We start from the raw sequence: 27,486 nt of genomic DNA, 5'->3' as shown, positions 1-27,486 counted from the left end.
CGCAGCATCCGCGCGTGGGTTCCCTGGGGGCTGGCTCTCGGGGCGGTGCCTCGGCGTAGGGCCCTCATTCCCGGCCTTGCGGGCGGCGACCGGCGGGCAACCCGCCGCCCCGAGTGGGGGTCCCGGCGGGCCCTCCGGACGCACGGGCGTCGGCGCTAGGGGCCCGCTCCCCGGGAAGGGGAGGCCCGTGTGATCGCTCGCGGCGGGACCACGCCGACTTTTGGACCTCTAACCACTAAGCAAATAACCCTTGTGCTCGCGCTCCACTGTCCAAACAGGCTTTATTGACAGGCGTTTCACGGCAACGCATAGCAACCGCGCCGGGCCCCCGGAGACCACCGGCTGCCCCGCCGCCCCCGCCCCGGGCCCGGCACGCGGCCCCCGGCCACCCCCACCGCTCCCCCCGCCCCGGTCCCAGGCGCCGAGGGGAAGGCGCCTTCCGGAAGCGCCGCGGAATCGGGGCGATACTGCAGGGGGCATTCCTGCCTCGCAGCTCGGCCCGTCCAGCCCAGCCCTCGGGGCACCTCCTCCCTCGGTGGAGGCGCCGATCAGGGCCCGGAGAGGCCGCGTGGAGGGCACAGCCCCTCTTCCCGGGCCCCGCCGCTGCCGAGCGCGCCCGGCTCCGCGGCTTGTAGGACCAGCAACCTCAAGGGCAGCAACCCCGTGCCCAGCCGATCTCCACGAGGGTCTCCCTTTGCTGGGTTCTCCCAGTTTTTATCTGGGAGAAGGGAGAGACCGGGGAGGGAGGGTGGGGAAAATGAAACAGCACGGGGCAAGACAGGCCATTTACAGAACACGGTCGTGGGAACCTGGGCTTCCCAGGTGGCGCTAGTGGTAAAGAACCCGCCTGCGGATGCAGGAGACGCGGGTTCAGTCCCTGGGCCAGGAAGATTCCCCTGGAAGAGGGCATGGCACCCCACTCCAGTCTTCTTGCCTGGCGGGCTATAGTCCATGGGGGCAACTTAGTACGCACGTTCGTGGAAACTTTGCCTTGGGAATAGAATCGAGTGTTTTCACTTGAATGCTGGGCATCCTGGGGAGAAGAGACTCACCAATGAAGGGACTGAGGGTGACGGCTTCCGTGTGGACTTGACTGGACGCTGTGAGGGGCTCTCTCGCGCCCACTGCCCACCATTCCCCTAGCTGAGAAGCAGCTGGGCGTTCAGCTGTGCGTCCTGCCCACAGGCACCCCCGGGAGAACCACGCATTCCAGAAGGCAAGGCTGGGCTGCGGCTTGGGGGCAGGGCAGGTCTCAGAAACCGCTCCCTCGGGCTTCTGGTGCTCTGGGGTAAAATGAGGATGTCCAGATAACCTTCTCCACCCCCCACCCCCACCCTGATTTTCCTAATTCTAGCTTGCAAGGAGAGAGGATATTTCATTTCTTAAAAAAAAAATAATAATAATAATAATTTCAGACAAAACCTGATAGGTGATAAAAAACAGAATCTGAAATCTGGAAAGCTCCTTTATCTCTTTTCTTTTTAGAAAAAAAAATTCAACTGTGTTCAAATACCACCCCCACCCCCACCCACCCCCATTTCCCTTCACCATATCACTTCTCTCCCCATGGATCCAGAAAGCTTTTAAAATGCTGGCTTGGATGTTACACAGACCAACAACCCAAACAGCAGCAACAACAACAGAAACTCCCCCTTTTTCATCAGCCCCAAGATTGTGAAAATCACAGGAAGTCCAGGTTGGCTCTGGCATTTATAGCACTGACATACATTCAGCCCAGAGAGGCTCTGGTGACAGGCATTCTAAACAAGGCCCTGTCCCCGCCCCCCCACCCCCCACTTGTCAGGCCTGGAGTCCAACAGCCACCCTCTCACACTACCATAGACCCCGTGCATACACCAGCCAAGTCTTTCCTGCACTGGGAAGAGAAGAAAGACAAAGACCTGGGGGTTCTGCATGCTTCAGTGGGCCCAGGTCTCCATCTTAGCTGCCACTGGCTTCTGCAGCTTAAATCTTGCCTGCCCTAGAGGTGAGAGGGGCCAGCGGGACCTTGGAGGGCCGTCAGTAGACCTAACCATCTTGGTTCCATCCCTGGCAGTCCCCTGAGCCCCTTTCCTGCCTCAGCTCCAACCAGAGATGTATCCTGCAGATCTGGGAGGCCAAGAGTGGAGAAGCAGGGGGCTGAAAGGCTGGTCTGTTCCGCCAGTCCAGGCAGCATGTCCGCCGGTACTAAAGGAAGCCCCGGTGTCTTTTCCCATCTCCTCACTTGGCAGAAAGTGTCAGAACGGAAAAAGTCAAAATCTAGGAGAATGTCATCCTTGAGGACCCCAACCACACTCATCTTTCCCCCAGGCCCCCGTCTGTTTCTGCTCTGAGGGCTAGGTCAGCTGGTGAACATTTGTGGGTGAGAAGGGAGGGGGGTCTTTCCTGAGGGTTCTAGCAGAGTCCATGCTCCTCATGGCTCAGCCTGAAATTGCTACTGCAGGCCGCTGCGGGTCACTGGGTGACAGTGGGGTTTAACACGCCCCCAGCTGGCCCCAGAACCCCAGGCACCGAGCCTTGCAGGGAAGACACGGGACTCAGGGGCTCCGGGACGCTTCTCAGTGGCCCTGGCTGTGGCTGGGGAGGCTGTGGCCCAGAAGGAGGGGGCGGCTGTTGCTGCTGCTGTTGCAACTTCTTCTTGTTGATTTTCCTTTCCTTTGCTCTGCGGTTCTGAAACCAAATTTTAACCTGGAAATGAAAAAGGTGGAGAAAAACAGAAGGTGGTGAAGAAGATAGTGAAAGCATAAAGAGACAGTATTTGACACTAGATCCAATGCCTCCTTCTCCAGCCAAAGAGGTCTCCTCTGCACCCGCAGGACACCAGCCCTTCACCCAGCTTTTCACAGGACAGCCCATATAACAGCCCAGTGCTGGAGCTTCCCCCAAGCCCAATTCAGCCTCAAGAGGGAAGGGCCTCTCTCCTTCTTTGTTCTTCAGGTTTCTTTCCAGAGCAACCTTTATCTACAACTTCACTGGAAAAGTTCAGAGTCTCAGAACCAAGGAAGACAGAAACTGCCAGGCCCTTTCTACACCAAGCAAGAAGGCTAGGGCTGGATGTACTTCAAAATGACAACCTTTGGCCTCTCAAAGCTAAACGGAAATGTAATAGTCCTTGCCTTGGGGCTGAGAATGAGTTTTAACCAGGGGTTTCCTGGCTGTGAATTTGACAATCTAGAGCATTCAGGAGCTAAGCCTCACCCCTCCATAATTTCTCTGGGCAGAGGCTGGTATCCTACATTAATTGTTCCCCCAATACACAGCTGGGTACAAAGAGAGTAAGTCTTTATTGACCCAAATCGAATTCTGCATTAAACTACACTCATTTGTGTGTGTGTGTGTGTGTGTGTGTGTGTTTTTTACCTCCTAGGTCCCCCAAAATAGGAAAGAAAAAAAAAATCAACAATATATATATATATTTTTTTAAAAGACAACTAGACGTGGAAGAAGCCTTTTTAAAAAGCATCTAGAAGGAAAAGTCTCTCGATCCTCTTGCTTTTTAAAAAAATTTTTATTTATTAATTAATTTATTTTTTGATCCTCTTGCTTTAATTTAATCTGCCCACAGAATGAGGTGGATCCCCGGGCCTGGCTTCTAACCCTCCCCACTGGATCCTCCCAGGCAGTGATGGGGCCCTGGAGGGTTCCTACCTGCCTCTCCGAGAGCCCCAGCGTGGCGGCCAGTTCGGCTTTCCTCCGGATGGTGATGTAGCGACTGTAGTGAAACTCCTTCTCCAGCTCCAGACGCTGGTGGTCCGTGTACACGACCCGATATTTGTCTTTCGTCCTGGTTTTCACTGTAGAGGAAGGCAAAGTTAGCCCCGAGAACTGCAGGGCAGCCCATCAGTCATGGGTAATGACAAACCTCCCTAACCCAGGAACCATTTCTCTTCCTCCATCGCCCTGGGGGGCCGCGGTTTGGCTGGTTCCTGCTGAGTCTGACAAGACCCCCCCCCCGGGGGGGGGGAGCTATTCAGGACAACTAACCTAGTTTTGGAATTAAGTGGGTTTTGAAAATTAAAGAGAAACTAAAAATTCATACAGGTAGTGAAGAGTCGACAAGACTGAGCGACTGAACTGAAAAATTCATACAGGTGATAGCAGAACTCCATCAGGGGTTTTGTAAAGCAAATACAACACCTGAGCTGATGAGGCCCAAAAGGAAAACTGTCCTGGGAATATTCAGATTTTCAGGCCCATCCGAGGTTTTTAAAAAAAAAAAAAAAAACACAGCTCACAGTAAAAACAGCTGGGATTGTGGGTATGTGGGTGGGGGGCGGATTCCCTTTCTGTTTGTTTTATCAGAAGTGGAAAGGGGGTGCAGTAGCTGACAGCTGTCCCCTCAGGTCACTAGAAACCGCACACGCCCCCGGCTCACCAGCCTTATCCGGTGGAATTCTGAGCAGGGGTCTGGCAGGCCGATAATTCTTCTCGCTGGGGAGGCTCTATACCTGGGCGAACCTGGGTTGGCACACTTTTCTTTTTAATCCTCCATTTATTTCTGCTGCAAACCCTGCCAGAGCTATCCTGACCAGTGATCTACTGCTCATTGGATTGAGTCAACATATTAAACCTTGCATTGATTGTTTTACTGAAGGGCCTTGACAAATAGTGCGACTGCAGTCGGAGCAGGCTGGAGCCCCGCGTCTCCACCGGGTCTGTCCCGGGTCGACCCTCGGCAGAACCCCCCAACTCAGGAGCTGTTCTCGCTCGGTCCCAGGTCGGGGTCTTCTCCCCCAAAAGAACAGGTTCAATCGCCCGGTGCCCCGGGGCTGCAGGAAGATCTAAAGGGTCTGGGGAGTTGCTCGGAGGTGTTTAATGCCCCGCAGGCCGACTTTGTTCAGGTAAAACCCTTTGCAAACCACAACAAAAGCGCCCTGGGAAGATACAGGCCGGATCAGAGGGAGCTCCCCGGAGCCGCTGAAAGGAGAACACAGCCTCAAACAATGCAGGACAAGGCGATCTTATCAAAGAAAAGCCCTTTCAATGCCTTAATAACAACCGCGTTCTGTTTGAATTACCACTACTGAGCAAATGGCGGGCCGGCCTTCATCCCCCCTCCCCGGCAGGCACATTAACATCAACACGGTGGCGGGCGCATTTGAATGCGCGCGGCGGCCCCGACCCTGCGCCCACCGGGAAAGGAAAGGCAACTGCCAAGTCCTGGGAACCTGCTCTACCGCCCCCAGCCCGCCCGCGGTGGTGGCCCCTTCGTACAGAGGGGCAAACTGAGGGTCAGACTAGATCACCACGCAGGTGGTGTACGGGGGCCAGGTGGGAGCCACAGAGGACACCTCCCCGGACCGGAGAGGCGGGCGCAGGGGAGTTCTCCGAGCCGGACTCTCCAGGAGCGGGACTCGCCTTGGGGCCCTCGGGAGAGGCTCTGGCTGGGGGCTGTCCTTTCAGTATCCGGAGAGGCCGGGGCAGCGCGACCAGGCCCCCAGAGTGCTCTGCAGCCCGCGCCCCGAGGACCTTGGAGATGCCCCGCACCCCCTGGGAACCAGGGAGGGGGATGGAGTAGGGGAGAGATGAGAGGGACTTGTCAGAATTCATTATTGACTGCGAAAGTCACCACCCTCTTTCCGGGCCCTAAAAGAGACAATGGCAGGGCTGGGAAGGTGTATATCAAAGCGGACTGGGTCGGGTCCCACCCGCCCTCCACCCCCCCACTCACCCCTTGACGGATGAGGCTCCGCAGAGGAGTCGGGCTCCGGCCGGCGGGCCGCCCCACATTAACATCACAAGGGGGCCCGGCGCCGACTGCGGCCTTGCCACCTTGACGCGGGACTTCACAGCGGCCCTCTCCTCCGCTGACCCCGCGGCCCGGGCTCCTGTGGCACGCCTCCCTCTCCCCCCGCCCGGGCCAGCTCTGCGCGCATTCTCCGGGGACGCACCAAGGGTCTACCTTAGACCGCCCCGGCCCCGCGGGCCGGCGCCCCAGGCAGGCTCAGGATAGCCAAGGGCCTTCCGTGGGCGCGCTCTCTGTCCAGGAGAGCGCGCCTCCTCTCGGGGGAAGGGACCCAGCCGACCCTCCAGGTCGGCCCCGAGGCCTCCTCCCCGGACCGCCGCAGTTCCCCCCGTGGTGGGTCCCGGCTTGTGCGCAGTGACGCAAAAAACCGATCCCCGGAGACAGCCCCCAACGGCTGCTCTGATTTATGCGGCTGTAATCGGCTATAAAACCCGTGCAAAGTGGCCATAACCTGCATGCCGGCCGGGTTGGGCCTGAAAGGAGGGAAGAGGAAAAAGCGGAAGTGCAGAGGGCTGAGAAAGACTTCACGGAGGGAAAGCGGAGCCAGCAGGACTCTCCCACCACACCTACTGGAGCTCCTTCCCCACTGGACACACTCAGACGCTAGACGGGGCAGACCCGGAACCCACGAGCCTGCTCAGTCCCGCCAACCCGGGATCTCTGCAGAGACATCTCTGGGGCAAGCTCGCTAAACGAGTGTGCGCGCACACACACCCACACACACACAACTAACACGCGCGCGCGCACACACACACCCACACACAACTAACACGCGCGCGCGCACACACACCAGACCCTGGGAAGGAAGGTTCCGGAGAAACGACCTCCGTCTGGAACAGCGGCTGAGCGCGCACTACCCCTTCCTCCCCTTCTCCCTCTGCAGACACGAGGGGACTCCTGGGGCGTCCAGTCCCAGCCCTCTGGCTTTTGATTGAAATGACCCCTGCGCAGATCAAAGGTCTGAAGACCCGGGTGCTCCCCCCACCCCCGCGTCGCACCTCTTCCCCACTTAGATCCCGGGACCAACACCTTCTTTCAGCTTCGGCAGCTTCGCCCGGTTTCCCCAGCTCGGTAGCTCCGATCCCTACCTTTGGCCTCAGTGGCTAAACCTGGTCCCTCGCGCGACCGCGCCGCCCTCCTGGCCGCCCCCGTCCCCTGTTCTTCCCGAGTGGCCGGGACGGGGAAGGACGGCGTGCCCCTAGAGCCCGGCCCTGGGGAGCTGCAGGGGAGCCGCGCACCGAGCGAGGGCGGGCGGCAGCAAGCCGGGAGGACGCGATCACTGCGCTGCAGCCGCGCTGCGCCACGTTCCCGGGAGTCTCCCGAGGGTCCGAGGACTCGACCTTACGAAGGAAGGGCGGTGGGAAGGAGGGAGCCTCCCCTTTGCCTTACACTGAACGCGGTTCGTGAGACCAGGACCTCCAGTCCCGACCCCGCCAGCCCCCACGCAGGGGCCAGAGCAGCAACACCCGGGGGGGAGGGTCCAGAGCCCCCAGACGCGGTCGCCCCGCCCCGTCCCCCTTGCGCGGAGTCCCTGGACGCGCGGGGACCGCGCCTTCCCCCGGCGCCCGCCGGCTCACCTTGGCTGCCCAGCACCGGCTGCGCGGGCTTCCGCATCCACTCGCACAGGTTCCGCCGCTGGCCGCCCGGCGACAGCTGCTCGGCGGCGGCGGTGGCGACCGGCCCGGGGGGGCCGGGGTTGAGCGTCTGCAGCAAGCCGGAGGCGCAGGAGGGCGCGGCGGCCGGGTGGTGCGGGTGGTGGTGCGGGTGGTGGTGCGGATGGTAATCGGCGGGCCCGCTGTAGCCCATGGCGGCGGCCGGGGAGCCCCCGTTGAGGCCGTGAGCTACGGCGTTGGCGGTGGCCGCCGCGCCCCCCGGCGCGTAGCCGTTCCAGTCCTCTCGGAGCGGGGCGCCGTAGGCGGCCGGCCAGGACGGCCCGGGGGACTGCGCGCTGTCCAGGTTGGCGGCGGCGGCGGCCGCGGCCGCCACATGGTAGCCGCCGTAGTCCGGGTACTGCGGGGGGCTGACGAAGTTCTGCGGGGCCAGGTTGAGGCTGCCGGAGTGGCGCATGGAGCTGGGATACATGCTCACGTCCTTGTCCAGGAGGTAGCTCACGTACATGGTGGCGAGGGCCCGACGGCGAACCTCACCATGCTGCCCGGGGACGGACGCTGGAGGCTGCCGGGGGGCGCCGCGCTGGCGCAGGGGATGAGGGGGCGCTGGAACTGCGGGTGGCTGCGCCCCGGCCCGCGGTGCTCCGCCGGCTCCTCGCGGCGCTTCTGCCTCTGAGGCGGTCCCTGCCTCGGGCCTGCCTCCTCCCTCCCTCCCTCCCTCCCGCTCTCTCTTCCTTCTTTCCTCCCACCTCCTTTCCACCAGGCTGCAGAGGCGGGGAAGACCCGCCACCGGCTGGCGTGCGGAGCCCCAGGCCGGCGGCCTTACGTGATTAACGAGTGTTTACAAGACTCTATTAGTAATGACACAGACACCAATGGCTGGAGACGTCGAGGCGCAGCGCGCACCCGGCGCACAACCCCTAGAAACACGATTTGCATTTTAAAAGATTAGGGAGGAGGGGGGGAGCTCTCCAGAGGGCTGCGACCCATCACAGCTAAATATTCAAACCTTTATTGTTAAGAGCTTCCTCCTTCCAACCTTGGTGCACTTTAACCTCCAATCACAGGTTCAAAGAATGAAATCTAGAGACTTGCAAAAGTGGGTGGAGGGGTGGGGAGAGCTATCTTGGTGGGAATCGGGGTTTAGGAACTGAGGAGTCGTGTTTTTGCATTTGCAGGGAAGGGAGGGGGTGTCTAGAAGAAGCTCCTTCCATCCCAAAGAGAAAAAGGGAAGCCATTGCTTTGATGACAGAGTTTCTGGCCAGCCCGGGAGGTGACGGGTGGAGCCGGGAGAAACAGGCCTGTTCTTATCCTCTCTGCGCCCCTGGCCAGGCCGACTGCGCCCCTCAAACAACTGTCACCGCTGATCATTTATTTTCTTCCCTAGGGAAACAGCTGGCCCTCCACACGAGATAAATTAAGACCCTAGTTGCAGGTCGCATCTCTGAGTTCATCTCATATTTGGGACTCAAATTAAAGCTCAATTAATTTTTTAAAACTCAAATTAATTTTTTTTGAAAAAGCATTTACAGTACAAACTCAGAAATCTTAACTGCAAACCAAGAAGAGAGGGGTAGTAGTCAGGCTGGTGGGAGGGTGGTAGCGGAGGGGAGCAGGAGGGTTTGTTAGAGTTCTGGTGTTTCTTTTTTTTTTTTTCCCTGGTGTTTCTTGAGCTGGGTCCTGGTGTGTGGGTTGCCTGTGAAAACTAAGCAAGTTACACTTATATGTTTATATACTTAAATACGTGGTTTAGAATCAAGGAAAAGGGACTCTAGGGTTTCTGCTAATGTCTACCCAGGTATGTATATGTCATACAACATACCAATGGCTTAAAACCATTCTCATTTGCAGAGTAAAACATTTCTCCGGAGAAAATAGTTTTTCATCTCTAGGGGATGGAAAGAGACCCCCGAGCCATCACTGATGACTGCTTCTGAAGGGCCCGGGAAGCACTGTGTCCCGGGCTGAAAGTGGCAGCCGTGGGGACCTGTACTGCGTTGCCTGACTCGGGACCCGCCAGGACGGGTCGGAGGACAGGAGCTCAGGACAACCAGATTCGCTCGGGCAGGCGCCCATCTCGGTTCAGCAACCGCGGGGAGTGGGGCCTGCGGCTGCTGTCTACCTCCGCTCCGAGCCCAGACGGCGCTGCCAGACTGGGATCTGAGGATCACAGCACCCGGGCAGCGGGCTGGGCAGGCGGGCTGGGTGGCTTTGAGCACTCTGGGAACCAGCGGGGCGCAGTGGCTCTTCTGCAGATCCACCCCTGTCGGTTCTCGCCGCAGAGCGGTCTCTGGTGTTTGTCACGTCCTCCTGTGATCTCTGTAGCTCCTTCCAGTGTCCTTTATCTCCTAGATCTTCACATCTCCCCAGATCGGGAATAGAGCAGGTCTTGTCATCTTCTCCACTTTACAGAGGACAGCCGGCCAGCCGCGGAGTTCGGAGAGGCCAGGCCTCTGCCAGATCAGGGCTTCGGATCTCCTCCTTGCTGTTCCCTCTTGTCCTCTGTGTTTCCTAAGGAAAGAGGTTAAAATGGTGGAGAGTGGGTGGTAACAAACTGGGCAATCAACTGGTGAAGGCTGTAGCAGATCTTCCTTGTGGATCACCCCAGGTCTGGCCCAGATAACTGAGGGTCATTGGACCTCTTGAGAAATAAAATAGGAAACAAATTACAAAGCCTGTTACAGAATCCAAGTCACTGAGTTGGGAGGGGGGGGTCATGGGGTGGCGGGGTAGTCTGTGGACCTGGATGGGGCTGGGATGTGGGAGGTTAAGTGGCGGGAGCATTGCAGACGTTTGATCTAGCAAACATCTTCCTCCTCTTCCTGGGAGACACAATCCCTCTTTCCGCCTCCAACCCCCCCCCCCCCCCACCGCCGGCAGCCCCCTCCCAAGCCTCCAGCTCTGGAAGCCGAGGCCCAGGCTTGCGCCCGAGTCTTCGGAATGTGGGCATTCTTTGGGACAATCGCTTTATTGGGGACAGCCAGCCCCCTCCGCCCTGCGGTGGCCGCTTCCTGCGTTTTTATGGCCGCTGGCCGCTGGCTAATTGTCCCGGTTTTCCAGCTGTGTCTCCGCTCTGCCCTGGAGAAAGGGCCCTGGCCTGCCTGCCCAAATGCTTTGGGAGCGGCCTGGGTTGATCTGGCCCCAGGGGTCACGCCAGATCTCAGAGAGACCCATGCTCACTTGGGGTGTGTGGTGTGATGGCAGGAGAGAGGACACTGGCTGGTGTCCTTCATGAAGAAATGGGCACTCATGGCAGTAGCATGGCCCCTGCTTGGTTCTGGGCCCTGGGCTGGGGGTGAGGGGAAAGGAGGCAATAATGATGTCCTTGGACAAGCTCCTTGGAGTGGAAATATCCCCTCATGTCTGGGTTGCTCCCTCAGCCAAGAGGGGGCCCATCTGGGTTCCTGCAGGGGCAGGCTGTAGGGAGCAATCAGAGAGGGGTGCAAGGTGGCTGATGGGAAAAGAGCCTGGTGTCTTTTCATCACCATGGCTTAGCCTCTGAGAGCCCTTTGTCGGGTTCCTGACCCCAGGAAACCTGCTCTGGGTGGGGGAGGGGAGGCAGCTCCTCCAGCCTCAGGGTGCAGGTGTGTGGCCCTGGGGGAGTGCAGGTGCCACGTGGGACAGGCCTCCAGCAGAGACCAAGGTACCTGGTGGCTTTCTTAGAGCCTCCTGGCTTGAGCTGAGAACCACCCTCAATAGTCGTCCCAAGCCTTCACTCTTCAAGACTCTGGCTCAGCCTACCAGTACCTGGGTCTCCAAGTCATAGGGAAGTTTGGGGCTGGGGTGGGGCTGGGCCTGAGGCTGTGACCCCACAGAGCTTGACTAGGCTGCTTAGGGCAGGACAGGGTGGGAAGAAAGAGACCCAGGTAAATAAAAGGGTCTGTAAGACTCCGGGGGCAGGCTCCACTCAGGTTATCAAAGGGACGTCTCATTGTTACTGACAGTGTCGGGGCCACTCCACATTCCTCGGAGAGGGTCTGGGCTTCCAGGATCCCGGCTGCTGGCAAGAGCTGGGGCACAGAGCCGTGTGGGGAGCAGGAGGCACCGGAAGGGGCGGGCAGCTCTTCCAGGGAGATGAGACACTCCTTGAATCCACAGATCATTGACAGGGCTGCCTCTCTGCTCAAAGGTCCCCAGTGTTTGCTCCAGCCTGGGGGGGGGACCCTGCTTTTCCCCGAATTTGTGACTCCTGGAACTGGGGCATCTGTGACCCTTGACATCTAGGTAGGGCAGGCTGTCTGTTCCCCCTTAGCAAGCAAACCTACTTTCTGAAACCCTTTCAGATCAAGGAAATGATCCAAAGAGCACTGCCCTTGCAAACTCCCTCTCTTGCCCTGCACAGGAAGCCTTCATTCACCCTGCACTGACCTGAATTCCCAGGAGAAATAAGGAAGAGCAACAAGGAAGAAAGTGTTGTCTGATAAAACCATTCAGCTTGGCAGTCTACACTGCTGTGGGAAAACCACTTGGCTGCTGTGTAGTTTGGAGCTGGAGAGTTTTGGGGCCAACAACGGCGGCATGAAGTCAGCAATCCCCTCACACAAAGGAAACCTCTATAAGTGGTGGTTTGAGCCCCCACCCCCGCCCAAGAAACCCTGCCCTGCCACTCGGCTAACATCTCTGGGAGGGAGATCAATCAGTGTCCTCTCTGTAGGGTCTCCCTAGAGTCCGCTGCTCGCTCAGTTCCATCAGGTCACAAAGGAGTACAACGTGTTCATCCTGAACGGCAGGGAGGGGCCGCAGCTGCCCACAGCTGCCCGGCTTCATTCACAGGCACGTCCCCACCCAAGGGAGTCAAGAATGTTCCCCCCAAGCAAACTGAGTCTCTGGTCTTGCCCACCTGAGGGAGAGTTCCTGAAATTGTGGGAGGTCATCGGTGGGCTAGACGTTTAACACTCAGGGTGCAGGAGAGTGGAGAAAACAGTGAGCTTTTTCATCCAGGAGCAAGAAATAATTTTTTTTTCCCCTTCTGCTCAAGGAGAGCTAGGAAAAGAAAAAGCCTCAGACGAAGGGCTGATATTTGGGTGCAGCAATCTGGTTTTGCCCACTGGCTGCAAATTATGGGAATAAATGGTGGTTGCCCCCATTTCTTCCCCCCGCCCTCCCCACCCACCCTGCTAGAATCAGTCTGTGGATGTCGTACGACTTGCTTAATTCTGTGTGATGCGTGAGCACAGAGCAAGAATTAAAAGCCTGAGAGGGAGCGCTCACTGTGGGGAAGACCCGGCCCCCAGGCCAGCAACACCTAAATGCTATCACATGGCTTTGGCGTGGAGTTACCGCTTGTTCCCTCACCAATGTCTCGTGCCTAAAGTGATGACCTTTGTTTGTCATATGAAAATATGTTCCCGGGAAGCCCTACACAGCAGGCTCTATGTGGCGGAGGGAAGGGGCAGGTAAAGGTGCAGCTCTCCTTCGGTCAGTGGGCCCATTGGAAGCTACTCTCGGAGGAAAGTCGAAAGTGAAGTTGCTCAGTCGTGTCCAACTCTTTGCGACTCCATGGATCCCTACTAGACTCCTCTGTCCATGGAATTTTCCAGGCAAGAATACTGGAGTGGGCTGCCATTTCCTTCTCCAGGAGATCTTCCCAACCCAGGGATTGAACCCAGGTCTCCCGCATTGTAGGCAGACACTTTACCGTCTGAGCCACCAGGGAACTCTGGTGGAGGGGTGGGAGGGACAAAGGACTTCGTGTCTGTAGCCTTTGCATTTTACAAAGGAACACTCTGAGGCCCAGAGAGATTGGGTGACGTTCCCAAGGTCACACAGCTAGCTGTTCTGGTCACTAACATTAAATGAGCTATATACAGGTGCATTCTTTGTAACCAGGAGCACTCTGTGCAAATGTTAATAATTACTAAGGCTTCAGGTGCCACCCTGGAAACCGCCTCCGCAACCCCAAACCGACTGGCGTCACGGGGTGGGGGGAGGAAGCCAAACTTCCCACCCCCACCCCATGCACCAAATAGTTTCAAAACAATCAGGTTGAGCTGTTGTGACAATTCTGCTTTCCAAGTCCTATTTATTATATTTCTCCCTTTCAGGGGCACCTGCCAATTGTGGTGTATTAGTTTATTGAACTCCATCCAGATGTTTCTTCAATTGCCAGGAAAAGCATCCATCTATCCCACAGTAAATTACTTTCTGCAAAACAGCTCATCTTTATTTTTTGAACGGGAACCCACATCCTGTGGCTGACCCCTAGAAATGTGTCAAATTCAAAATGAGTAAAGGGAATGCAAAGAAATTGGCTTGTCTTTCTCCTCGTCCTCTATTTCCCCAGCAGTGTCCCTGCACCTTTTTTGGACACATGACCCCAAAGGGTCGTACCTGTATGGGTGGCGGAAAGAGACCTCCCATCCAGTTTCCCATCACATAGGTGAGTGGGACCTGGGCTCCTCAGTTCCCAGCAGGAGCATTCTCCTGGGGCCTCTGCTTGCCAGCTGGTCTTGAACATTTCAAGGGGGAGTGACAGTGGGCGAAGCAGCACCCCTATCTCGGAAGGCAGTGTGTGTGGAGGAGTTGAACAGTTACTGAAACTGAAATCAGCTCTTTGCTCTCCGACTTTTCTTAGAGTTGCCATTGTGCTTTTTTTTTTTTTTAATGAATTAGTAAGTACGGATGTTAACTGTTCACCCGGGAAACTGTACCACCACTTCTGGACCCCCTCCCCCGACATCTCCGGGCCACCCAGCGGTCCTGGCTGGTGCCTCTGCTGAGGCCCGAGTCCGAGTCCACAGTCTCTGCTGTCCGGTTGGTTCATTTCCCGTGTCCTGCGCACCGGAGCACAGAAACCAGAAAACATGCCCAAGCCCAGGACATCACTGTCTGAGCCAAGATGTGGCAGAAGAAAACTGCCCTGCCAGACCTTGGCAGCCTCAGGAGAGCCGCCGGCAGGAGGACGGGAGGTGGGTGTGGGGCGTCCAGGGTCTTCCCCGCGCCCCCACCCCCACCCCCTGGGTCCGCTGCCAGCACTCAGGGCTTAGGTAGAGGCTCTCCCCTTTCTCCCCCAGCTCCTTTGAAGGGGAGGGTCCAGCGCCTTCTCCCACCCTGCATCCCCTCCTGAAGAAACAAACAATTTTGCGGACAAGCTTTGAGCCCTCGAAATGTTCACTGTGTAATAGTAGACACCAGATGGTGCCTGAGCCGTGCAAAATGCAGCTCCTCACCTCTAAAAATAGGGCTTCGGATCTGGCCCTGGGGATTCCCGCTTGTCTTAGCCTGAGCATATTTATGTGCGGGTCCCTCTATCCAAGAGGTGGGCTCACCCTAGGGTTGGTCAGGATGCCTTCAGTACAGTTTATTAGTCTCAGTCTCAGGCCCAGCCCTTGGTCCTTGTGTCGGGGCCAGAAATCCTTCTTTGCCAAACAGCAGGTTTCTCGCTTGTGTCAGGAAAGCCCCCAGGTTACCCCGGCTAGAGGGAGGCAGGCGTCTAGCCCCAGGCCCGGGGGCCCCACCTTTGCACCCAGGTCCTTTGTGATAGACTTCTGATGCTCCCACATCCAGAGAAGGCTCTGGGAACTCCCCTGGCCCCACTGCCCACCCATGGCAGGGGAGACCTTGGTCTGCAGCCACGGTGGGGCCTCAGCTCACCTCCTGGCTTCCCCACTCACGCCATCCCCAGCCTCCAGCCTCCGGCCTTGGGCCTTCACCCTCTCCACTAGCAGGCAACACCTGTGAGTCGGCAAAGGGGAGCGGGGTTCCTGGATTAAAACTCCCGTGCTACCACAGTGGCTTCTCTCCGTGGAATTCGGCCCCCAACCAAGGGTGCTGCTGCAGTGCTTTTTATGGAAAGGTTTTATTGCTCCTGTTGCCCTGCAGACCCCGGCTGGTCACTAATGGAGGTTCGTGTCTTCAGAAGGGCCAGTTCTGCCTTCATGTCTTACTCCCTCTGAGGTGAGGAGGATGGCATGGCTTGTTTCTCCCCTGCCAACAGAAGCCTAAGGAGCGCTTGTTGGGGTTTGTTGGACCTTCTGGTGGGTATGACTGAGAGAGAGAGAAAGGTAGTGGGCTGCTCCTGTGTGAGCGGACACACTAGACCCCAGTTCTCTGGGGCTCTGGAAGCCCAGGTCAGGCCTCCTCTGGCCAGAAAGCTTGCTATGGGAACCGATTTTCCTCCGTTCCCCGCTTGATCAGTGCTATAGGGCCCCGGACCTTCAGGCCCATCCAGCTTGGAGAAGCCCCACTCCTAGCATTTTCTGCCGGCCCCCACCGGGTACCTCCCCAACGCCGACCCCCGCGGGCTCTCTCCCGCCCTCCATCCCCGCAGGCCGCTTCGCCAGTCCCAGCTCAAGCTTCTGCGTTTCTCCAAGTTCCAGAGAGACTCCTTCCACTCTCACGTAAGTGTCGGCGCAGCAACTAAGGTGGGAGAATAATAATAAAAGAACAGACAAACCACTGGAGAATAAAAGATTCCTTTTCTGTCCGTTTTGTTTTGCCGCTGGGAGTATAACAGGAGAGGGTGCGGAGCCAAAACGAGCTGGATAAGCGCTTTGGAATCCGCATGGGCTGGTGGTGTCAACGGGCCGCAATGGGAGTGAAGAGTTGGAGCAGTAAGCTGGATATATCGGTGGCAAAGCCCAAAACTATCAACAGACATTTTGGCAAAGGGTGCGCGTGTGGGGAGGGGGACAGAAGGGTTCGTTAGTCGTGCGACTGTCTTGATTCGCCCCGGCCTCCGTGCGCGGGGGTGGACTCCGTTCCAAGAGCATCGCGCACGCCCGCGGCCCTGGCGCGCGTCCCGACGTGCGTCCCGGGGGTCCCCGGCTGGCGCGGACGCTATGGCTGCTCTCCCAGCAGGTCGGCGAGACGCAGGTGGCAGATCTTCTTCACCTCGCCCAAGGCGGTGCGCAGCTCCTGCGCTGGTGGGCACCGCAGCCGTCGCGCCAGCTCGCGGGGCGCCGCCGCCGGGTCGCTGAGGCGCACGGCGAGCACGAAGGGGAAGCCGAAGCGCGCGCGGTACTGCGCGGTGAGCTCGCTGAGCCGGAGCCGCTCGGCCGCGCCCAGGTTCTGCAGGCCCGCGGCACTCTGCTCCCGCTGCGACTCGGCGGTGAGCCGGCCCCACTGCAGCTCACGGCCCGCCAGCTCCGGGTGGCAGCGCAGGACGCCCTCCTGGCCTGCGGAGAAGCACAGACACACGGCGGCGGGAGCGCGTTATCGCGCCCGAAGGGCTTCCGAGAAAAGCAGGGACCCGGGACTTGATGAGGGGCAGCTCGGGGCGCCCAGCGCACCCGCCCCCCTCCAGTTCGTCCCGAGCCCTGCGTCCCTCCAACCCCGCTTCACTCGGCCTCGGCCGGAGCCCCGGGGGCGGGGCGGGAAGTGACAAGTCTGTCCTTTGAGACCTTGGGGCCAGCAGAGCGGCGGGGAGCGGCCGCGGAGGCTCGGAATTTACGACTTGCTCGGGAGGGAGCGGGGACGCGATAAGGGAACCCGAGCGTTTCGTATCTTTTCAAAGTCCTTTGCTCTCAGGGGGGCTTTGATGTCGGAGAGGGCCGGACACAAGGGCCTGAAGACTTCCTGCAAACGCCACGGAATGGGTTTCGCTCTGGAAAGGAGAAGGGCGGGGAGGGTCCACAGGGATAACATCCTTGGAGGTTGGCAAATAAATGCCCAGGGTTTTGTGACCCTAAGTGTGAGTTCTGGGCTTCTGGAATCAGGCGTGCAAAGAGCTTTGCAGATGATTAACTGCAAAGAAACCCATTTCCAGCCGAATCCTACGGCCCTTTGAACGAAAGTGGCTTCCTCCTTTTAGGAAAACAGCACCACTCACCACCCACCGTGTCTGAGGCTCGTTTCCCTTCTCCCACGGTAGATCTCAAAACAATTCTTGGAGAACAACCTTTCCTGGGAAGGCAGCTTCTCCTCATCTCCGAACACTGGCCTGAAATTGGCCACCCGTGGTGTGAGTCCTGCGATTTCAAGTCCTAATCCAGGCGGGTTTTCCAGAGCCCTAGCCAATCATTTTACTTAGCTCGCTAAAGGGAGATTTAGAATCCTGGGGCTGGGCAAGCTTTCAGATATGCTAAACAGGGAACCCAATGGGAACAATGGGGCTGATGACACCTAGCTTGGTGAGGGGTGGCAAGGATTGGAGACCATTCATTTACCCAAACAGCACCTGATGCTAGCAGTTTTTCAATAAATAGCCGTATTACCTGTCCTAGTAAACTCAGTGTAACTGGGCTGCCCTGCAGCTGGAAGCTTCTGTCCCTGGGGCTGAGGACCAGCGTGGGGCTCCTCTGGGAAGGGGGGATCACTGACTGACTCTTCCTTTAATTAGAGTATAAACTCCCCCTGCTTAAATCTTATAGCTTCTGCCCAGTTAAAGGATGACTGGGATTGTTGACTTGTGGACCTGTGTCCTGAAAGGTGGGAGAACTGCGGTGGGGGGCACTTCTGCACTGAAGACAGGCTTCATCAGAGGCTCAGAAACGAGAGGGTGACCTGCCCAAGGTCGCTGAGCCAGGAAGCTGGCTTTGGGGCACTGGCTGCCCCTTCAAGATTAAAGGTAGCTTAAAACGAAACTCAGGTCACCAGTAATCCCATTTCGGCAATATCTCCCATTTTAGAATACCTCTCCTGGGCTTTGCAAAGCTGGGGCGCTCGGTCCCCGCATCTAGCACATCCGGGTGGTGCGAAAACGTAGGTGATAAAGTCCCTACCTGGGCGCCCCCAGCCCTGGGCTGGAGGACGGCTGTGCTGCAGAGGCTGCCCAAGCCTGAGGCTGGGCGCCCCCTGAATCCACTCCACACCCATCCAGTCGGACCCCCCCAGATGGGCGTGGGCGGCGGGGGCCTGGGAGGCTCCCAGGCTCTCACCGCAGGCCAGCCCTGCGCACCCTCCTTGTTTATTCAGACTTTCAAAGGGGTGAGGAGGTGAGGGGCCGAGACCCCACCTTCTCACTGAACTCCTCAGCGTCCCCCCGCCCCCCATTTCTTACTCTGCAGAGGCCTGGCTCCAGCGCAGAGGACAAGGTTATTGCTAGGAGGACCTAGCCAGGGGTTGGGTCTGTCCCCTGGTGTCCCCAAGCAGAAGCCCGGTCCTGTGGGTGGCTGCCCACATCCCCGACCTGCCTCTTCTTTCTGGCCCTGACACCTGGCTTCTCACTCCGTTGGGCTCTTCCCTCTCTTGAAAACATCACCTGGGGTTAATGTTTGCCCAGAACTGAGCATGTTTTCCGCTGGCGGCGGGAAACAAGGGGGATGAGGGAAGCACACAGCAAAGAGAAGAAAAGAGATCAGAAAAGAGGATTTAAACACACACACACACACAGCCCTTAAATGTAGGTAAAAGAAGATGGTGCAGGGAGGCAGGCAGGGAATGGTAGCTCTGGAGAAATAGAACCTGAGCCCGTTGAGCCAACAAGTCCATCTTTATTGCCCCAAACCACTGATATGCCCTTTCCAATCCTTCCTGCCGGACAGCTCTGTCCCCCCTCCAGCGCTGCATCCCCAGTGGCCTTAAGCCCCAATAGGAGGCTGGAGACCACACCTGGGTACTCCCCACCTCAGCCCTGCAGTCCCCCTACCTGGAGTGACCAAACCTGCCTGGATGTCTCACTTCAGGCCTTTCAGTACTGTCTGTCCTTCAGTCTGTCCTAAAACCTGAAACAGCACCTCCTCTGCCATTGGCATGGCACGGTCTGGAGATGCAGGTGTGGACAGGCATTGTTTGCTGAGACCACAGATCAGGAATCTCTGCCCCTTGAAGAGTTCCTGGCACGGAGCCGACAGTCCTCATTGTATTAGCAGACAGTGGCGGCCACTGAAGAGCAGGCAGTTGGCCTGGGAGCCCATGTCCTCCAGTGTCCCCACACTGCCCCAGCTGGTGTGCCCTCCCTCCTGTCCCGCGCATGGCCTGGGCCACCCTCTCTCTCCACTTGTGTTCTGGGAGCCAGCGCCTCCATCCATGTCAAAGGCTATGATTTCAACCATCAATCCCCGCCCCCAACATCATTGCCACTTCATCAACACACAAACCAGGCCTAGAAGCACTCAACCCCTAAACAAAAGGAGCACCCTCTCTTGATTGCCTGTGATCCTCTAGTTCCTCCTTGCATCTCTGCTCCTCCGCACAGCACAGCTGCTTGAGGGGATTGTCTCCTCGGCATCTCCACTTCCTCTCCTCACCTCCCAGGTTCACCCCATCACACCTCCAGCCCCACCGACCTGCCAGGCTGCGCTCCTCGGGTCACAGATGACAGACAGCTTGCTCAAGCCAATGGCCAGTGCTCTGGCCTCTTCTCTCTCAGCCTCTTGGCAGCATGTCATGTTGTTGGCCCTCTCTCCTTGGAAGATTCCCATCATCGGCTTAATTCTCATCACTGGTCCAGATCAGCCACACAAACGCTCCCGGACTCAGTCCTCATACCTCCTCCCTTCTGATTCGCATGGATGCCCTAAGTGTTCTCATCTAGCCCCTAGCTTCATATGCCATTGATTATTTCAGGACACCCAGGTCTAGTCTAGTCCTCAGCTTTCCCCTGAGTCCCTTTGTTATGAGCCAACTAAACACTCAGTATTGTCCTCTGGATGGTTATTCAGCATCTCGGCCTTGCCAGGCTCCCATTCTCCATCCTGTCCTCTCAATGTCGAACTCTCCCTCATTGCAGAAAACAGACCACCAGCCACTCAGTTGGTCATATAAAAAACACAGGTGTTACCCTTCATTTCGGGCTTCCCAGTGGTAAAGATCCGCCTGCCAATGCTGGAGCCACAGGAGATGCAGGTTTGATCCCTAGATTGGAAAGATCCCCCAGAGAAGGAAATAGCAACCTACTCCAGTCTTCTTGGCTGGAGAATCCCATGGACAGAGGAGCCTTGCGGGCTACAGTCCATCGGGTCACAGAGTCAGACACGACTTAAACAACAATACAACAATCCTTCATTTCTCTTTGTTTCTGACCTGCCTTCCTGCCACAAATCTATCAAAAACACCTGTTGTCTCTAACTCTGAAATTCATCCTGAAAATCCAGCCATGTCTCTTCATCTCTCCTGCTCCAACCCTAGTCCACCTGACCATCACCTCTCAATTTTACTGCTACTGCAGGCCCTCCACCTGACCCCTTTCCTCACATCCCTCCACTCTACACCATTCTCCAACCGCCTTGGTCTTTCTTATCACTTCTTAAGAAAGACCTCTTTTATTACACATATTCTATCCTAGTACAAATGTTCTTCTCATAGTTTCTAGAATTGAAACAATCCTTTTGTATGTATGCTAATCCTGCATCTCTTCACTGGAATGTCAGCTCATTGAAGGCAGGGACTTGTCTTGTTCATGGCTCTATCTCCAGGGCCAGGGACAATTCCCCAGGGGAGAGTAGGCGCTTAGTAAGTGTTTATTGACTGACACTCCGGGGAGAAAGTGATGTATATTTTTTGACTGAACAAACACATCTTAATAGCCTCATATAAATACCTTATAGCCTGTATTGAAGGAAGTTATCGGTATCCAACTCTTTGATGCTTTCAACAACTATCTTCTGAAATAAGTATTAGGTAATGAATCATGGCATTATTGCTATTCTGAAATGCCACAGAAAGATGCATGATTAACTGTTATGACATTTTTATTGCTCTTTGATGTTTAATACAAATCACTATTGAATTTGTTCATTATTGGCCGTGTGTGTGTGTGTGTGTGTGTGTGTGTGTGAACCTTCTTCCCTATATTGTTGCCATTCCTCTGGCTTGGGAATCAGGAACTGATTGGCTTGAAAAGGTATTTTGCCAATTAGTTTTGGAGCTAAATATTAGTCCTATACTGCCACCTACTGGTCAGTAATCACCATAGTGTCTCCGGAATGAATTGTCAACCTTGGCTTACTCTTGAAACAGAATTTTCAGTTCTTTAAATGGCAGAGAGTTTTCTTAGATCATCTAAGACAAATCCTTGACCAGATAGATCATCATAACCTGAATATCTCTATAAGAGCCCTTTTAGTTTTAGGATTCAAAGACTCTGTTACACCCAGGTTGTTGTTTACGCTCTAAAGAGTAAGGCGTCCCCAAAGGCTCAGTGGAGAGAATCTGCCTGCAATGCAGGAAGAAGTGGGTTCAATCTCTGGGTCAGGAATATCCCCTGGAGCAGGGAATGGCAACCCACTCTAGTATTCTTGCCTGGGAAATTTCACGGACGGAGGAGCTTGGGGGGCTACAGTCTATGGGGTTGTGAGCACACATCCAAGAAGAAAAGCTAGATTTTTACTTGATTATTTTAAAAACTAGGGACGTGACTTCCCTGGCAGTCAATGGTGGGGACTTCACCTTCCAACGCATGGGGTGTGGGTTTGATCCCTGGTTGGGAAACTAGGATCCCGTATGCCTCTTGGCCAAAAAGCCAGAACACAAACAACAGAGGCAATATAGTAACAAATTCAATAAAGACTTTTAAAATGGCCCACATTAAAAAAAAAAAAAAAACCTTAAAAAAATAAAAACCAGCAAGTTCCCTGGTGGGATTCTGGATTTTCACTGCTGCTGGCCGGGGTTCAATCCCTGGTCTGGGAATTGAGATCCTGCAAGTCAAGAAATGTAGCCAAGGGGAAAAAATAATAATAATAATAATAATAATAATAAAACCCTAAATATCTGGTACATCAAACATTAACATTATTGAATAAATCAGTGAATGAATAGGTGAAGTCCCTAGAAACTGTTTCTAGATTTTGCCTTTGAATTTCCAGAAAATTCTTCAAAAGCTGTTGGGTTGATTATCAGGGTTTGTCAGTTTTCTTATCTGTAAAATGGGGATAATAGTGATAATCCTTATTTTATAGGATTATTATAAGGATTAAGGGGGTTAGTAAATGCCAAGTGTTGGGAAAGGTGCTTGAAAGACAGCAATAGTAAGGGGAAAATGCATTTTAGGGGTTGTCATCATTATTTCCACCACTAACTCTGCTTGCCTAATGCCATGAAGATGATTAGATAGGAGGAGGTGATTAGAGAGGACTGTGCTCCCAGCTGCCCCAGGCAAGTGTGGCCACCAGCACAGGGCTGAGAAGCAAGCTCTACCAGCAGGGAGGTCCCTCAAAGAACTGCCTGGAGTGCAGAAGCCAGCAAACGCCCAGCTGGCTCCAACTCCCTCCAGTGGTCTTGTCCCACTGACCTGCTGCGAAAGTCACCCCAGTTAAAGTGTGTGGGGAAGGGTAATGCCAGGTTCCACCATCTTTCAACATCCCCTTAGAAACGATTTCATTCATTCCCTTAGCAAACCTTGATCATGTTCTGTCCACGGGGTGGGATGGGATTCTGACACTGGCCCGGGTACAGTGGGTCCCTCGTGTTTGCAGCCAGCTGGGCTGCGGGTGCTGCGGGTCCAGCTTTGGACAGGCTGTGGGTGAGGGTCAACAGGGCCCCTACACTCTTACTTGTGGCAGGTGTGGGATCTAGTTCCCTGACCAGGGATCAAACCCGGGGCCCCCCTGCACTGGGAGCTCGGAGTCTTCACCACTGGACCACAGGGAAGTCAGGGCCTCCACATTCCTGTCAGTTTGGTTTAATCCCCCATCCTCCCGTCTTCCTGAATGTACCTAAAATGAAATAAAGGAGCCCCTTGTTTGGGAGCCTCCTTCTGACCTCTGGAAACCTCGCCGGAGCCCTGGGCTCACAGGCCAGGACTGTGGTGCAAAAGAGCGCCGCGCCCACAGCCCAGCTCCCTGTGGAAGCCCCTCTGTGAAGACAGCCTGTCCCCTCAAGGTCCCTTCAGCCAATCCAGGCTTCTCCAGGGACCTTGAGGACAGCCCGGGAGGCAGCCTCGGCCGCTGACCTTTGGCCTGTGAACCCCTGGGAGGCTGTGTGTCCTTCTGACTCACCTGGGATTGGCCTGACCCCAAACTTCCCTCCTCTCCCCACCCCACACCCACCCAAGGGCCTCCTTTTCTCTCTCCACCCAAAGGAGATTTTCTACCCCTTTCTCCAGACTTTTGTCTCCCCCACCCACCCCCCACCCCCACACCTCACACCCACAGGGAGCTGCTGGCCTGAGGGACTTTACTTGCCTAGTCCAAACCAGCCCTTTCTGGTAAAACTTCAGCCATTCTCTCTTTCCCCCCAGGCTCCTCAGATAGTCTGATACGGAGCAGTCTCCTCTCTTGCATAAGGGACATTCCCAAAGCCAACGCAGGGCTGAGGTGGGGGGGGGGGGGGGCACCAGCCTGACCTTTGGTCCCTGAGCAGCTTTGAGGCCAGAGGAGGCAGCCGCCGGTTCCTCTTTCCTGGTAACCCCGGAGCTTTAATATTTAACAGCCAGTTTACCGGAGCCAAGGAACCTTCTTTCACTCTACTGCCCACTGAACATTGCAAGAGTTTGACTCTCATTTGCAAAAGTCTGAAGAAACCCACCAAGCCTCACAGCAAAAACAAGGAAATGTGTATACCAGGGATAAGCAATTAGACTCAAATATCTCAAAACAGTTTGATAACAAAGTAGACTCACAAATGAGAAAACTAGAGGCTACCAGTGGCGGGGGAGGGGGGGGCGGGGGGGCGGTGAGAGGGGCATTATGGATGGGGGAGAGGAGGCTGAGACCACTGGGTCTAAGATAGGCTCGGGAATATATATCTTACAAGACAGAGAATACAGCCAATATTTTGTAATAACTAAATGGAAAGCAACCTTTAAAAATTGTGTTTAAAAATAAAAAACAGCCACAAGACCTCCCCTCCCCCCATTTTAAAAGAAATCTTTTTTAGCCACACTATGGCTTGTGGGACATGAGTTTGAGCAAGCTCCAGGAGTTGGTGATGGACAGAGAAGCCTGGTGTGCTGCATGCAGTCCATGGGGTCACAAAGAGTCGGACAGGACTGAGTGACTGAACTGAACTGAAGGCTTGTGGGATCTTAGCTCCCAATCAGGGTTTGAACCCAGGCCCTTGGCAGCGAAACCTCAGAGTCTTAACCACTGGACCATCAGGGAATTCCCTCCCCCATCTTTTTGATAAGCACACCTGAAATCCCTCTGCGGAGACTCTCAGTGTCCAACCCCAAAGCCTTACCTGACAGTGGAAGACCATCAATAAAGGCAAAAAAGTGCTTCTCTAAATCTCCCAAATCAGAGAATGGGCGTTTGGACCAAACCGCGGCTGCAATCAGAGGACATCTCTCGATGACATTTCCAAACACATCCATAAATTCTCCAAAGTCCATGGAGTTGACCTTCTCAATGTCCATGGCTTGTGCTCCACTGGCAGTGGCAGGACTGGGCTCCCCTCTGGGTGAGTGACTGACACGTCTCTGCTCGCTGAGTTATATTTGCTGAATGCACAGGCTTGGTGTGTGTGTGTGTTTTTTTTTTTTTTTTTTTTTGCAACACCAGCTTGGCATGTTTTAACTGCCTCTGGGAAAAGCAGAGATCCAGAATTCTTGTGCAATCAACAAACACAGGCTTAAGGTCTAATCCAGGGAGCAGATATCTTGCAGAGGGGGAAACATGTCCAGCCAAACTCTTCCCACCATCCAAGCAGGCAGAGGCCATATTCAGCCTCAGCATTCAAGCCAGTTAGCCTTCTGGTGCCATTAACATTTTCCTACCTGCTTACTGTATTTACTTCATGACTGAAGGACTGATAGCAAAGAAGTCAAGGAACTTTACTTTTCAAAGGGGGTAAATCTGGTCCAGAAGTGCCATCATTACAGGCCATGTCTTCAAATATGGAGGAAGATAAATTTGTGTAGGCATACACACACACAGGGCTTCCCTGCTAGCTCAGTTGGTAAAGAATCAACGCAAAACGATACAGGAGATCACCTGCAATGGAACAGACCCAGGTTCGATCCCTGGGTTGGGAAGCTCCCCTGGTTATGGAAATGGCAACCCACTCCAGTATTCGTGCCTGGAGAATCCCATGGACAGAGGAGGCTGACAGGCTACAGTCCACGGGGTCACAAAGAGTCAGAAGTGACTTAGTGACTGAACAACAATCATATGCATGTGTGTGTGTGTGGTGAGGGGTGGCTAAGTTGTGTCCAACTCTTTGTGACCCCATGGACTGTAGCCTGCCAGGCTCCTCTGTCCATGAGATTTCCCTTGCTTGAGTGAGCTTCCAGTTCCTTCTCAAGGATCTTCCTCACCCAGGGATCGAACCCATGTCTCCTGCGTTGGCAGGCAGGTTCTTTACCACTGAACCACCAGGGAAGCCGATGTATATCATATGTATTGCCTATCATATACATTGCATAGATATGTGAACACACACTGGATCCTGTATCGTGTGTAAAGTTTCAGGCAAGCAGCCCAGTGTGGAGGGCCTGGTCCCAGAAGAGCTTGGATCCACGCTCTGCCCCCTACTAGCTGGCATTCGTCAAGTTATTAAACTTTTCTGAACCTCAGTTTCTTTGTCTGTGAAGTGGGGATAATATAAGTATTTGCCTGATGGGATTTTTGCAAAGATAAAGCAAGTTAATGGAGCAGAGTGCTCCTGTTAGCATCGCACGGCAGAGGTGTCGGCTGATACAATGTTGTCTGTGCACGAAGCCTGCAGAGGACCAGCCACAGAACGTCCTCTGCAGTCCCTTCTGCCACCAGAGCCAACACAGCCCTTTCCTGTCCCCTCAGGTTCCCTGCAGACAGGCTAACAGCCAGTGTGAATTTCTTTCCGATCTCCCTCCCTGGGTGCCCTCAAAGCTGACTGTCAGGAAAGGAGGGTGAGGTCTGTCCAGCAATACCCCCCCTCACCCCGGGACCCCGCAATCCTCACAAGTCTTATTCCCTTCCTGGTCCCAGGAGTGAGCACAGGAGTGGGGAACTGAAGACAGAGCAGAAGGCAAGGGAGAAAGGGTTCCCCTCCCCACGCATGACCCCTACCTTCCTCCTCCCATTATTTTGCACACAGAGGGTCCTTCCTCCCCACCAAGCCCCAGGCACTGGCAGCCTGGGCCTGGAGACTGGCGGCTCTCAGCTCCTCTGAAGCAGTGAGAGAGATAGACATCTGAATTTGCAAGTGGAAACTTCTTAGCTCATGGAAATGCTGATATGCACGGTGGGAAGGGCCTTGCATTTGGGGCAGAGACCAGGAGCCTAACCTTTTATTCAGTGTTATCTGTTGTATAACAATGGAACTCCAAACCGCCTACTAACATAGGAAGCCTTAAGGTTAAGGTATTAAACAGTCCTGGACACAGAAGCAACGGACCACCCTCCACCTGCCAATGCAAGAGATATAGGAGACACGAGATCCTCTGGAGGAGGACATGGCAACCCACTCCAGTATTCTCGCCTGGAGAATCCCATGGACAGAGGAGCCTGGCAGGCTACAGTCCATGGGGTCATAAAGAGCTGGGCACGACTGAGCACAACACCCACAAAAATCCAACCAAATTCCTAGTATGGAACCTGGACAGCCAGGCCACTCAAGGACCCTGGGCTCAGTTAATCCTGTCTGACTCCTCCAGTCAAAGTGAAGAAATGTAAAGTGGTCAGAGGTCAGGCCATTCTCACCCTAGCAAAAAGTTAAGTTACAGAACTGTACAGTATATGTAAGGAAATTGTGTGGTATTTGAATTATATATCGATAAAGCAGTTATTTTCTTTTTAAATTTTACTTTTTGATTTATTTTTCAAGATTTTTTTTTAATATGGACCATTTTTAAACACTTTATTAAATTTGTCACAGTATTTCTTCTGTTTTAAGATTTGGTTCTTTTGGCCTCAAGACATGTAGGATCTTAGCTCCCCAACCAGGGATTAAACCCGCAACCTCTGCATTGGCAGGCGAAGTCTTAACCACTGGACCATCAGCAACATTCCAAAGCTGCTATTTTCTAAAGTTAACTTATAGAGAGCTGTGGCTTCATAATTTCCATTTAACCTGTAAGATATGATTCTTATGTCCTGGGCTGAATGTATTATTGTATCTGACTTCATTATAATTTTTCTGTTAAGGTAAGAGACTTTTAGCAATCCATGGAGAAAATCCTTAAACAGTCAAATTTTTATTTCATTTTCCTTTAGTTGAACTGTTTCAAGCATCTGTTCCCTTCAGTGATAGCCCTTATGTTTTCTTGAGCAGAGCTTAGGGAGATTTTTGGGAGTTGGAGCTCCTGTGATCCTCCTCTTACCAGACTCCTTCCATTGGCTGAGCCGAAGCAACATGAAGTTCTGGCCGAAGGAGCCCAGAGTGGTCGGT

At 54.9% G+C, this 27,486-nt stretch overlaps 2 protein-coding genes across 3 annotated transcripts; both read right to left on the bottom strand.

The window, feature by feature from the left end:
• Positions 1 to 264: 264 nt before the first annotated feature.
• Positions 265 to 8,250, bottom strand: CDX2 (caudal type homeobox 2). 2 transcript variants are annotated; one of them, XM_043892442.1, is made up of 3 exons: positions 7,324 to 8,250; positions 3,653 to 3,794; positions 265 to 2,688 (listed from the first exon to the last, which is right to left on the bottom strand). In XM_043892442.1, exons 1-3 carry the CDS (start codon positions 7,862 to 7,864, stop codon positions 2,559 to 2,561), a joined length of 813 nt encoding a protein of 270 aa, XP_043748377.1. In that variant the 5' UTR covers positions 7,865 to 8,250; the 3' UTR covers positions 265 to 2,558. The 2 variants fall into 2 exon arrangements, with proteins under 2 accessions (XP_043748377.1, XP_043748376.1); XM_043892441.1 differs by having other exon boundaries at positions 3,649 to 3,794; positions 7,324 to 8,236.
• Positions 8,251 to 15,753: 7,503 nt separating this feature from the next.
• On the bottom strand, positions 15,754 to 24,723 carry URAD (ureidoimidazoline (2-oxo-4-hydroxy-4-carboxy-5-) decarboxylase). Its single transcript, XM_043892091.1, has 2 exons — positions 24,358 to 24,723; positions 15,754 to 16,472 (listed from the first exon to the last, which is right to left on the bottom strand). Exons 1-2 carry the CDS (start codon positions 24,530 to 24,532, stop codon positions 16,135 to 16,137), a joined length of 513 nt encoding a protein of 170 aa, XP_043748026.1. The 5' UTR covers positions 24,533 to 24,723; the 3' UTR covers positions 15,754 to 16,134.
• Between the last annotated feature and the right edge of the window lie 2,763 nt (positions 24,724 to 27,486).

Source organism: Cervus elaphus, chromosome 30 (assembly GCF_910594005.1).
Source record: "Cervus elaphus chromosome 30, mCerEla1.1, whole genome shotgun sequence".
Taxonomy (NCBI): Eukaryota; Metazoa; Chordata; class Mammalia; order Artiodactyla; family Cervidae; genus Cervus; species Cervus elaphus.
This window is presented reverse-complemented; position numbering and strand designations above follow the sequence as displayed.